The 13,506-nt window shown below is 40.3% G+C and overlaps 1 protein-coding gene across 3 annotated transcripts in view; it reads left to right on the top strand.

Annotated features, from left to right (window-relative positions):
• Positions 1-13,506, top strand: part of ppp3cca (protein phosphatase 3, catalytic subunit, gamma isozyme, a) — a 32,637-nt gene that overhangs the window by 4,153 nt on the left and 14,978 nt on the right. For all 3 annotated transcript variants that reach the window (XM_026187063.2, XM_026187064.2, XM_026187065.2), the window contains exons 2-4: positions 1,978-2,175; positions 4,393-4,517; positions 12,379-12,490. In XM_026187063.2, the coding sequence (XP_026042848.1) occupies positions 1,978-2,175; positions 4,393-4,517; positions 12,379-12,490 (435 nt within the window). The remainder of the gene's footprint in view (positions 1-1,977; positions 2,176-4,392; positions 4,518-12,378; positions 12,491-13,506) is intronic.

Raw genomic sequence — 13,506 nt, forward strand, 5'->3', positions numbered from 1 at the left:
ATGGGGGGAGGGAGGGTGCGGCTGGGGGGGTTAAGTGAGGTGCAGGGCTTCTTGTTGTTTGTCTCTTACATGGAGTCATCATGTAGGTGTATGCGTCGCTGCTTCTGTGCAAGTAACTTCGTCTTGGCTCAGTCAAGGAAAATGTCACACCTCATGACTTCAGCTGAAGTGAATGCAGGCTGAGATCCATAATGTTTTTGGGTTTTTTTTTTCTTTACTGCTTTTTTCTTTTGTGTTACTTCTGGGGTAATCTGTCCTTATGTATCAATACTACTTCTAAATTAACATTTTGATCCAAGGGTGGACTGCTGGGACCACACAGTCTTATTCTTCTGATGCATTCTTCCTTTTCAAAGGGAGGTTTTCCTCCCCGCTGTCACCAAGTACTAATCAGGGTAGCGTTATTGTATTTGTTTCTATATTATTGAAATGGTGAAAACTCTAATAAAACTGCTATGAAACTACATCAACAGAACTAACGCACACCAGCTGTTTGATACGCTGCCCATCTGATCAGTCCCACGCCTCCAGACTCACAAACAGCTTCTTCCCCTGGGCCATTCGGACTGTTAAAAAACACTGCCCCCCACACCCCACCCCACCCTGCCCACTCACCAGTAACTCTCATCACTCAGGTCACTCACACACGGACTCTATTGAGATCAAGTCTGCTCTTTTCACTTTGCAACTTGTTCTCTAATGTGTGCCTTTCTATTGTTTTTGTATATATTGCTCTTGTTTATCCATATTTTCCTGTTTGTTATTTAGTCATACTTAGTCATAGTTATATTCTATTCTGGCATAGTTAGTTTGGTGCACCCGCAATTTTGTTGTACATGTACAATTACAATAAAGGGCTATTCTATTCTATTGTAATTAATAATTAATTGAATGCAATAATGAACATTGAGAGTATTTTTGGTGTTTTGCAAATATAGTAAATAAGTCCTATGATTTCTTTTTTCTCCAAGCCGTCTCCTTTTTTTCTCTCCATATAAAAATAAGATTGAATCATAATCTGCGGCTGCTCACAAATGGTGAAAATCAGTTTATCCTTAATTGGTGATGGTGGTTTCTTCTGGAGAATCAGGCCTTCAGACTTTGCATCATGCTGGAGTTTTTCTTTGGAAAAGAAAAACTTAGAGATTAAAAACCAAAAAAGGGAAAAATGATTTTTGACTGGAATCTTGATCATTACCAAGAAATCCAAACAAACTTCTTATCATGATCTATTTCCACTTCACTTGATTTTCTGGACAATCTTTGAATATTGCAACATTACTACCAGACTAGTATGTCTGAAGTGGACATTAGCAGCTCTGTGCTGGTGCTGTAGTGGAACCAGATTACACCATTACAGATTGCTTTGCTTCACACTGGTTACGCCCTTAATGCTAATTAATGCGCACTATCAGTGTAAAAATTCCACAAATGCACTTCATCTTAAGGATGCAGTGATTTTTTTTTTTTGATGTTTAGACGAACACATTTTCAGATTTTTAGATGAACTGGGCCAATAATCTTAATGCAGCAATTTTGGCAGCATTCGTTATATAAACAGTAACTTAGTTACTGTCGATGCCCTTATAAGCTTGACTTTGACAGATTTTTAGCTTTTTATCATAATTCAGGAGGAAACCCCACATCCCGTGACAATATCGAGATTTGGTCCCACCCCTACCATGGAAGGTTTTTCTCGAATGATCGAGGATTTGTTGATGTTTATTGGTGAACCATAATGATGTCATCTTGGATGGCTAAGAACAAGCAAATATAATAATTGATAAATAATGAGCATCATCATGCTTGAATTTTTCTAAATTGTCTGAGTCATGAATCCAGGCAGAAGTTTGAATTTTGGCACAGATTGTCTCACTCCCCTGTGACGGCATTGCTCCCCTTCAGTTGTCATGCAGCTGCCAACCTAAGCTCAAATATGACTATCATAATGATTTTTTTGTTTTTGTTAATCAACAGCTGTGCCATACCCTCCACAACATAAGCTGACTATAAAAGAGCTGTATGAAGATGGCAAGCCCAATGCTGAGCTGCTACGCAACCACCTCGTCAAGGAGGGCCGCGTGGAAGAGGACGTGGCTCTCAAGATCATCAATGACGGCGCCAACATCCTCCGTCAAGAGAAGTGCATGCTGGAGGTGGAGGCACCTATTACAGGTGAGATGCTCGATATTAGGAGCTTAAGGAGGACTGTGTCATGTGTTTAGTGAATTTGGAAATCATTATTTAAGTATTACTTGCATATTTTTTCAGATCTGTTTCCAGGATAATCTAACAAAAATGCAGATTACCCTTGAGCTGGAGGTCTACTGTTCGGACTCTCGATAATATTGCCCACCCACATGTGCTGTACCCTACACTAGATCCATTTAAGAAATTGTGCTGCTCCTCTGTAACTGACTTTGAACTTTGACATACAGTAAAGAGCACAGTTCAACAGACTATCACTGTCAAGTAGTGTAAAGCAGGTGGATGTAGAATAAACAAGCTATTTGAAGACATCTGAGCAGATGTTTAAAGTCTGCTTCGGTGATGCTTCAGCATTATTCCACTGCAGGCTTGTTTATGTTCTATGGCTGACGCCTCACTCTTTCACCAGATCAGAGGGCCTCGCAGGCTGTCAGTCAGGCTTTGACAAGTGTCAGCTCCTTAGCTGACCCTATCATACTCTGTTTTGTTTTTCAACCTCAGGAAGCAAAACCCTGTTAAAACTACTAAAGCTAAACTCTGGGGGAGGGGATGACAAGCATGATAAATATGGCTTTGCACGTTTATGTGATTGATTAGAATAGCTCATTCAGCTCATATAGTTTGTATAGCTGAGTAGTCCTAGGTAAAGAGATATGAGAAGTATTGCTTGGTCAGTTGTTCTTTAAATACGCAGGAAGTATTTGTACAAAGTCCTGGCTGTGCTACTGTTTCGTTCTCATTGAACCCACAGATAAGTGGCTTTCATTTACTGCATAATTCAGAAGTAGTGACTTCAGTGACAGTGAATAATAAAAAAAATTTCAACTTAAAAAGAATTCCCCCCTCCACCTCTACAATGGTTGAAAAGGTTAGAAAGGTACCGCCACAGTCTGTATTGTTATGATAAAGGAAGTGACTTTTATCTGCTCCCTTGTCACAAGTGGTCACTACAGCAGGTAGCTCCACATGCTTGTTTTGAGTTTTACCTCAGATGCCTTTTCTGACGCAACCCCAAAGGGCCTTGTGTGTCCAGCTGGAGTTGAACCAGCGACCTTTTGCGTGCCAAGCAAACATCAGCATTTACAACTTAGCTTAAAATTTAGCGTGCAGTATACTCAATCTTTAATAATCTGTTGCAGTGTCTATAACCCTTCTATGTATATATTTCCATTCATTGAGGGGATTCTACGGCTTTGTCAAGTCACAGTATAGCTTACGCACTGGTCACTGCTCTGAAACTGTGAGAGCAGCACAGCTGAGTAACCATCTATCTGTATGCTTAAGTATGCACTCACCTCATCTAAAAGGTGCGTGTCTGTACTCAGGGAAAAGCACAGCTTTAGTAACTGGAAATGAAGCGAACGTAGGTTTTTATTTTTCCAGCTTCTCGCCCCTGTGCCGTCTGGATTATTTATAGTCCTACAATAATATGAAATAGATGGAAAGACCGACCTGCTTGCGGGCATGCATATCTGAAACAACATTAAACCATCCTACACGTCAGAAGTCGTGATGTCACATTAGCATGGTTTGAGCCCACTGGTAACCTTAGTTTCACCGTCCGCTATTGACCTAAGTTGACCTGGTTCCAGGTGGATATCTACATGCTTTCACACCTGTGACCACACAGACTACCAAGCATGCATCCTATAGTCACACTAGATAAGGAATAACAAGAAAACCCATTGGCTGGTGTCATAAAAGGAGAGTGCAGTGACCCTTCTCAGCTTCAGAGTGAAGCAATACCTACTTTATCTGAGTGATCGCCTTCTCCCTGTGATTCTATTTCTATGGAATCCATGTTTTCCAGGATTACAGGTCACAGATAAACTATCACTGATCATAGCAGAGTTTTCATCAGAAGAGTTGTTAAGCCTGGTGGGTGCAGCAGTGGCAGCCTGCCAGAAGTATACTGGTGAAAAGCCACAAGGAGTCAGTAAATGGTTTAAAGTAGATGTGGGCCACATCGTCTGGTCCCAAACACGTAAAGGTCATTTTTGACTTTTCTGTCCACCATCATCATCAAAACAACAAGTAGGATAAAATCTTTTAGGAGAACTATTTGAACTATTTGCATTTATGGCCATTACTTTCATAAGAGCAGCATCTATATCCAGAATAAGTAATATGGCTATAATATGTAACTGAGAAATTAAGAGCAACGTGTTTGTCTGTCTTTGGCAGTATGTGGAGATGTACACGGACAGTTCTTTGACCTTATGAAGTTGTTTGAAGTCGGAGGTTCACCGAGTAACACGCGCTATCTTTTCCTTGGTGACTACGTAGATCGAGGGTACTTCAGTATTGAGGTGAGTAGTTGTGTTAGTATATTTGAGTCATTTTTATTTTTACTTTAATAATAATGAAACATTTATTTCCTCTTTTGAATATTTTTCACTCTGCTATCAGTAAACACTGTATGAACATGCTGTATAGGTTTGGTTCACAGATAACGCTTGAAAATTATCTGCAGTTATCTTGGCATGTGTCAGTGTTAAAAGGTTATTTCTTTATCTTCCAAATTTTTATATTTTCATGTTTTTTTGCATTTAAATGTTTCAATTTTAAGGATTAAGAAGTCCTTTACAATAACAAAAAAATAGCAATTTGAAAGCATTTAGCTTAAGTAGTGAGATTTAATTTATGAATTTAAAGAAATAATCAGACTTATAACAATGTTTTGGTTTTTCTTTGTAGTTTTTTTTTTTTTAGAAGGGTTATTCCTCATTTTTCTGACTGATTTCAGATCTGGCGACTTTGAGTAAAGCGTTTCAGATATTTAAGCTGGGCTGTTAATAAATGCTAGGCAGGCTCATTCTTTTGTGGGAAATAAATGGATTGGGAAAAAATGCTAATGTAATCAGTTACTATTGTTTATCTAACAGTGTGATATGTTTTGATGTATTCTAACTGTATGTCTTGTATGTTTAAGAAAAAAAGCTGTCTTTATATCCAATTTGGATACAAGTGTTACTGTCAGAAAGTCAAATCTAGTTTAGTTATGTTTTGGTGGCTTCTTATACTGCTGCTTGTATTCTAAGTGTATATGATGTTGTAGTAAGACCACTGGCTGCAAGTCACATTGAAAGGGCTAGAGCTGATGTAATGAAAAGCATTTGGACTTGAGCGTGTTTCAGTGCCACTTTGATTCAGATGGTTGCTCATGGTGAGAAAGGCTGCTAAAATGTGAGTACTACTGCAGTGCTCCTTGACCAAATGGGTTTTTGTGCCCTAACTTTTATTTCAGTGACACCTCCAAAGGGCACACTTTTCTACATGCTGATTAGAACAGTTAAAAATAAGACAGAGGAGTGGAGCAGAAAGCTGCAGTGCGACTCTCAAGATCTCTGGCTGGAGGGCTGTGCCTGTAGTGCGTTTGAATTTATTGCAGTTATAATGGTGAGCTGGTTTAAAGGCGATCGTGGCTCAAGAGTTAGGAGTTCGCCTTGTAATCGGAAGGTTGCCGGTTCGAGCCCCGGCTTGGACAGTCTCGGTCGTTGTGTCCTTGGGCAAGACACTTCACCCGTTGCCTACTGGTGGTGGTCAGAGGGCCCGGTGGCGCCAGTGTCCGGCAGCCTCGCCTCTGTCAGTGCGCCCCAGGGTGGCTGTGGCTACAATGTAGCTTGCCATCACCAGTGTGTGAATGTGTGTGTGAATGGGTGGATGACTGGATATGTAAAGCGCTTTGGGGTCCTTAGGGACTAGAAAAGCGCTATATAAATACAGGCCATTTACCATTTACCATTTAAAGTAAAACATAAATCACACATTTGGAATGGTTTGTGTACATTACAAAAAAACAAGCATTTATTTATGTGTTGGTCCCAAGGAGCCAGACTTTCTTGTAGCCTTTAAATTTGTCATGAGCAATCATTCTCCAGGCTCTCTGAAGGTCTTTAAAAGTGTTTTTTTTTTTAAGACATTGGCTGCTTTTTCGCTTATTTTCAGTCCAGTTGTTGAATCTGACCATTTTCAGGGGAATGTGTGAGGGTTTTTTTTTTTGTTTTGTTTTGAAGCCACTAAACAGTGGCATATGAATCAAGCATAAGAAAAGCATCTAACTGAGGGGATGACTCAGTGTTATGTCTACACATAAGAGACAATTTATCACTGAAGGTGGTTCCAAAAGAGCCTGAAACCTGGCAGGTGTCATCGTGGTGTGCATTTGAGGGAACTAGACACATGGAGTAGGGCTGGGCCATATCATACTGTTCACGGTAATACCGGTATAATGTTAGGCAACTATAAGAAAATAAAATATCGCAATAGAATATGGGTAAAACGTGCATGCGCAGTGCCTTTGTTTTCATACGCACATGGCAGAAAAAGCATGGGGGCGACGGAGAATGAGAAGGGTGAAGGCGGATCGTTGAGTGAAACTGATTAATCAGAATTGGTTTGTAAAAATGGTGCAACGTCAGTGGTGTGGAACTGGTTTGGCACAACTTTTGGTAGAGCATGCAAGCGGGCCGTTGTTATTACAGTGTTTTTCGGAAAATAAGTCGCTCTTAAAATCCTTTTATTTTCTGAAAAATTGACAGTGCCCCTTATAATCCGGTGCGCCTTATGTATGAATTCTGGTTGTGCTTACTGACCTCGAACCATAAAAAAACAGCTGCTTGTTTAAGTGAAAATACATTGATGGGTTTTTTTGCACTAATAAAGTTGCGGAGTTTTAAAGTATTTTGTCTCACATCAATTATCAATTATCGTCAGTTATATCGTTATCGTAAATTTTTTAATATATATTTTGATAAATATTTTTGGCCATATTGCCCTGCCCTAACATGGAGAATGAAATAAGAAGGGGCAGACCTAAAACTATCTATAGCAGATGAACAGCTGATCTGAGATATGCATGTGGCCCTTCAGTTGGTCCATCTACTGTTTACTGAAGCCTCATTAGAAATGGTCTCAGTGGAAGAATGTATGTGAGGAAGAAATTCTTAAGGAAAATGTGGAGAAAAGGCTGAGGTATGCCACAAGAACTGAATTAATCTTGTCAGAATTGACGGAAACGGCTTCTTTGTTTGAGCATGTCAGTGATCCCAGTGATCCTTTTACAGCACTGTCCTTGCTGTAAAAGCATAAAACACACTGTCAGTCATGGATTGGCCTCCCCAGACCTTGACATTATTAAAACAGCGTGAAAATTTGACAGAAAACAAAACAAAAGGCAGACAGCGTCCAAAGAAGAGCTTTGAATGTCCTTTTTGTACATATTCCATTTGTCTTATATGCTTTATTTCCATGTATGTTTGCACATATTTCTGTGAATTGTATTGCTGTTTGCCATTTTCCTAGCACATTATTAAGAAACGAGGGGTGACTCAAGACTTTTGCACAATATTGTATGTCAGCACTCATGCTGGTAACAAAAACTAGGGAGAAATTATGCCAGATGGCAGTGAAATAGCCTTGAGAGCCAGATTTGTAAAAAAAAACCCAAAAAACCCCCAAATAAATAAAATATGGATACCTTGTGGGAGTAGTGTGAATTTCAAGCTTCACTGTTACTTACTCAGACTCAGTATGAGTTAGTGTATTAACAGTGGGTTCCTTGTAGCACACATTTCAGATTGTTCCTGTAAGTACTTTTCTTGGTCTGAATTAAGCACCCTGTGGAGCACGAGTCCTCGTAGAGCATCTAAAGTATTGATGTTTTAAATATAAATAACATTTTGACATTTCAGTTGTTGACGACTTCTATCCTTAGCCCCAGACCTGCTAGGACCGGCTTTTGGAGTCTAAGTTTCCTCCTCCTTCCCGGCGTCTTGTATATTTGACAACTTAAGAACATAGTAATTGTAAAAGTTATGTTATATAACAGAAAAGAGCCTAGAAATAGTGACTGTTTGGGGCCCAAAGCTGGTCCATAAGTGCTTGAAGGGAGCCTTTCAGACATCGCTGCACCTTTTGATAGTAGATACATGATGGATATGAGTGGGGTTTTTTGTTTTTCCTAAAGGGCGTGTGCAGTCCTGATTCATGTCTTCAAGTATTTTGAATATTTGTGGAGAAAAAGCAGAAAATGAAAGCTATGTAAGAGTCAACTAGGACGTATGCTAACATTTTGAGCCTCCTCTGGGGTCTTTTGATGGCCCTGGGTTATTGCCTGAGGTGGGTGAAATGTCACAGATGAAAAAAGGGCAGAGAAGTAGCAAAGGGAATGAAAGGCTCTTGATGATGAAGATAGATTTGTTTTTACTAAAGACGCTTATATTTTTTCACCACATTTTTCTAGAAACAGTGGCATCTCTTAAGAATCAGCTTGATTTGTTTGGGTATGCTTCTTGTGGTTCTAAAACTCCACAACCTACTGTGGCTGGCTGGGGTCACAAAGTAGTCCACAACTAACATGCAGCAACTAATTAAAAGTAATGGGATACACACATAATATGCAGCCAGGCAATTATTAGGATATAATTAAAAATGCTGCTGAGGGGAAACCAATCCAATAAGCTGCCAGGATAGTTTTTTAACAGTACCAGACACTGGATTAGCTTTGGAGCACACATACAGGAATAGCACAATTTGGTTTTTGCTATTGTTTGCTGTATTTTTATATACTGTTTCGATGATGATGCTCATGAGCACATGAGCAAAAGATTAAATGTAGTCAGTGTATGTACAAGTAATCTGTGTGAGCTGAAAACTCAGGCTTCAGACTGCTCTGAATGCTCAGTTTCAGGCAGTGTTTGTAATCTTGGCTCTATGTCCATGAGGGACACTATCACTATTATGGTCATCCCAGGCACACAACTCAGAAGCGCCACCCATCTGCTGTTCAAGCTTTCTGTTTATAAGTGACAGCCAATCAAAAGAAAGCTGGGTTAAAGTTAGAAGAAGAGGGACAGCGGAATAACTAGGGGGCTTCACCAAGGATGAGATAAACAAGCGTTATTTTAGACTGGGAATCATACAAAGCTAGTAGTAGAAGCTTTGCATCGAGTTGAATTCAAAGATAAAAGATGGACACAGTTGCTGTGAACTCACCAGTTTGGACTCTGATCCATATGGTCCAAATAAGACAGTTGCCAAAACCATTTTTCTTATATACAAGACTGAAAATATGCTTTTAAATTGTCTGTTTATGTATATTAAGTCTATGAAAATTCACTTGATTTTTACAGACAGCCTCAAAGGGTCAGTAGAGAAATTGCAGTTTCTGTTAGTTGATGGGTTCATTTTTTTTTAATCCCAGAAGTTGTCCCTTTTGTTAGAAAAAATTGAGTTGAGCAACTTCGTAATTGCATTTTTCTTAATTCATCTAGAGCTAAAACAGTGGATCAGTCAGTCATTCTAAGGTAAAACAGTTTTTTTTTCTTTTTTAATAAATTAATAATTTAAGTGAATTAAAAAAAAAAAAGAACTTCCAATTTCACCTTCTAAATTCTGATGATTTTTCTCAAAAATTTGAGATTAGATGGTCTGGTTTTTTTTCTCTTAAAGACTTTTGATTGAGGTAGATTATTACAAATATAAAATAATCATTAATTGGCAGCTATTGATTTGTTAAAATAGTGATTAAGATCTCTGAAATGTGTCATTGTTTCTACACATGAGAGGAAGCAGCCTAAAGTCACCATGAAACGGCACTGAAGTGTAAAATCTATAGATTTGCAGCCATTTGATCTCACTAGCAGGGCTAGTGTTTTTTTAGGCCACTTCAGTAATGCATAAGGCAGATATAGGAAAATGGATATCAGGATGTGGTTACCTAGGTAACATAAAGAGTCACCGCAGCCTCTTGAAGCAGTGCGTTACCACTGCAGGCCAGCAATTTGCCAAAGTCTAAATTCATTGTGTGTGCACAACCTGTTTTATTCTGTGTATTTCTTTATTCACTTAGTGAATTCTCTTTGATCCAAGCAAGTGTTTCTTTGGACAAACCGTCCAAGCCCCAGCTCCACCCCTACATAAACCATGCACAGGCTGAAGAGAGTGTGTGTGTGTGTGTGTTTGTGGGAGATGAGGTGAAGGTAGCCAGTGTTCATGTCTGCCACACAAAGCTCCATGCCCCTTTCTTTGTCTTCTTTTCCCCGCTCGTGAGTAGCTGGCTGAAAGAGTGCAGAGAGCTCTCATTAAAACCCATGTCAGCTTCAAGCCACTCAGAGCCATGTCCTTTCCTACGCCTCCGCACATAAGAGAGAGCAAGTCACACCGACAGCCCCCTCAACACATTTACCTGCACTTCACAGTCTGATATTCCTCTCAGTGATCAATGTGTATAAGATGAGATGGGTGCACCCACCACCACCACCACCTTATTTCGACATTGCGTGAACACACACCTGCAGGCTCTGGTTACCTTGGCATCTCGTTGCATCGATAGCGGGCCATGGTTTGCACATGTTAAAAAAGCATGTTGAGAGTGTCAAGCAGCAGCTATTGAACAGTGCATGAACTGAAGAGAAAGCATGTTTGGATTTGGATTGTAAATGCTGTTCTGTTCTTTTAAAATTAGAACCAGTAATGTAGTCACACGAAACCCATCCCACTGCTTCTAATATTTGGTTAGCAAAGGGAAAAACAAACTGTTGTTTGGCGTATGATGGTTAATGTGTGTTTGGAGCTTCATGTGGCAGAAAGCAAATAGCAGTTGTAGCAGTTTCTACAGGACAGGAATTTAACTGCAAAATGACATAAGCACTCATACCTTACTTTTATATAGGAATATAACCAGATGGCAACCAGTCTGTTTGAGCCTTGCGTTGCAGTGAGACACATTGTGTTTATAAATTAAGCAGCAGTTATTTGGAAACCTTCACCAATCTGTCTGAGAGTGTTTGTAGTTAGTCTGTGATTGTTTGCAGACAGGTTGTCTCCCACCATGCGGCCTGTGCAACTACCTTGTGATCAAAAGTGGTCAAAGGTTGAGAGTGCACATTCATTTTAAGAGCAGGGATGGATGGAGTGATAGATAATTGCCTGAGTAATTATTCCAACATTTGCTGTTTCTAGCGTTTCTAATATGAGTATGCTTCACTAAACATTATTGTTCAGTATGGAGGGGTATACGGGTTGTCTATCATTAAAGGAGATGCACACATTCTAAGGGAACTAAAAATATGATGTATCTTGCTGCAAGAACATAATAAGGGCATCTCTCACCCTGAGTCCACCTGGAGGCCTTCCATCGTCTTGGACTGCAGCTGGCAAAGTAGTCCTTGTTCTGTTCTGTAACCAATCTGTAAGTGAGGTTGGCTTAAGACATGAACCAGCTCTCTTCAGCTACCCGCTGTTTCTGCTTAGAGTCAGCCTGCATCTTGCAGCAGATCTCCAGAGCAGAAGGAGTACCATTGCGAGCTGCAGTCCAAGGCAGTGGCGTTGAAGTCCTTCCATGGGACATGAGTCCATTGGCTAGTTGGGGCTTGTATGCATGTTCTCCCTTTGGCTGTGTGAATTCCCTCTGGGTACTCTGGTTTCCTCCCACCGTGCAAAGGCACACAGGTCAGGTTAATTGGTAATTCTAAATTAGTCATAGGTGTAACTGTGAGTCTGAATGGTTGTCTATTACTTAGTGTTAATACTATGATAGATCTTTCCAGGATGCACCCCGCCTCTCACCTTATGTCACCTGGGATACTCCCTTCCCATGATCCTGAACTGGATAATTGATTAAGGCCGGGTGGCCAGCCAAAATAAAGTCTGTGTGCAATAAGTACCGGTAATGTCTCCTTTGTATCTCCGGTGGCTCTAAAATATGAAAATGTTAATAGTAGCAACATTTTGGAACACTGTTTTACAATAGTAACAATGTTTCAATACTCACACAATGTGAATTGTGTTGGAAAGCGGGGCCTTTTGCTGCCTTTGAGAGGGTCATCTGGGATGCTAATACGCTTGTTGTAAAAATGTCAACATATTCAAGAGATGATTAAATCTAGTTCATATGTAGAGAGATAACACATTTAATTAACATAAATAGTGTTTTTGCTTTTTATATAGTGTGAAATTAAACCAAAAATCAGTTCCTGGGACTTTACATAGTAAGGTCCATACCTTAAAACCTTTGAAAGAGCAGCTCAACAGTTCCCCCTCGAACAGCTCTTGATGACAGTGGTGAGGGAAGCCTGTGTGTGGAGAACACTGAATATGTTTGAATAGAATTATGAGCACACGTCTCTGACCTTTCTCACATTTCTCTCTTGCCGTCTCTCCTCTCAGTGCGTTCTCTACCTCTGGTCTCTCAAGATCAACCACCCCACCACACTCTTCCTGCTGCGTGGGAACCACGAGTGCCGGCACCTCACCGAGTATTTCACCTTCAAACAGGAATGTAAGTGTGCTGCTTTTCTCAGCCGTATGAAGACCAGCCCAGGGGGCTCATATGCTCTCTGTACCACTTTAAATTGACCTGTATCAGTCAGCTCTCAGATTTCACACATAGCCCAGATATAATGGTGCAGTCTGGTGCTAATAGTGTGAGTGCAGGATTGCTGTCGCAGGTATTTCCTTAGTCCCATTGATAGTTCTTTTCACTTTCAAGTACCGCAGACACAAATAAGGAATTGAAAACACAGTGCTGGGAAACATAGCTATGTTAAGTCAGACTTCATGCCAGAGAAGTGGAGTGTTTTCTCTATTCCCCTTTAGTAAAATGACTAGCGCCCCGTAAGTAGGACACATTTGTCACAAACACGTTGAATTGGGAAGTCCCGTCACAACATGCAACAGTTCATCTGCGAATCTCCAGCGAGGAGATGAAGCCTTTGTCCCGTTTGTCTTGCCGACAGCAAACTGCTGAAGCATGGAGAGCAGCGAGGCATGCTGTTGATGCTATTTAGACAGTTACACTCACACTTTGATTTCAGTCAGTGACAGCTGCATGTGTGTGTGTGCAGAGCAAGTGTGGAGGTATTAGCATGCAAACTCAGAAAGCAGTCGGCAAAGAATGTCTTGCCAGTTGCAAATAGATTTCACTCACTACATCCCTGCTCACACCCACCCACATGCCACCTCATCTGTACACACAAACACACACACACAGTTTGCCACCTGTTCGGTTGGGGCAAGCTTATTGATCGGAAAAGCTTGTTGATCGATAATCAGTTCAACACTAACAAATTTAATCAGAGAGATTAGGGATTGTTGTAGTAATTGATTGCAGCTGCGATCACACTTCTCTCGTAGCCTTGTCTTGTAGTACACACAGGAAAGGTTTGTAGAAGTAGTAAAATGTGGCAATCCAAGTCAGTGTGGCCTCACACAATGTTTTAACCCATGTTGCCTTATTGTTTTAAGTGGTGCATTAATGATATTAGAACGTTTTGTTTTTTCAGATTAAACAGTCAA

The sequence above is a fragment of the Astatotilapia calliptera genome, chromosome 12 (genome assembly GCF_964374335.1).
Source record: "Astatotilapia calliptera chromosome 12, fAstCal68.1, whole genome shotgun sequence".
In the NCBI taxonomy this organism is placed as follows: domain Eukaryota; kingdom Metazoa; phylum Chordata; class Actinopteri; order Cichliformes; family Cichlidae; genus Astatotilapia; species Astatotilapia calliptera.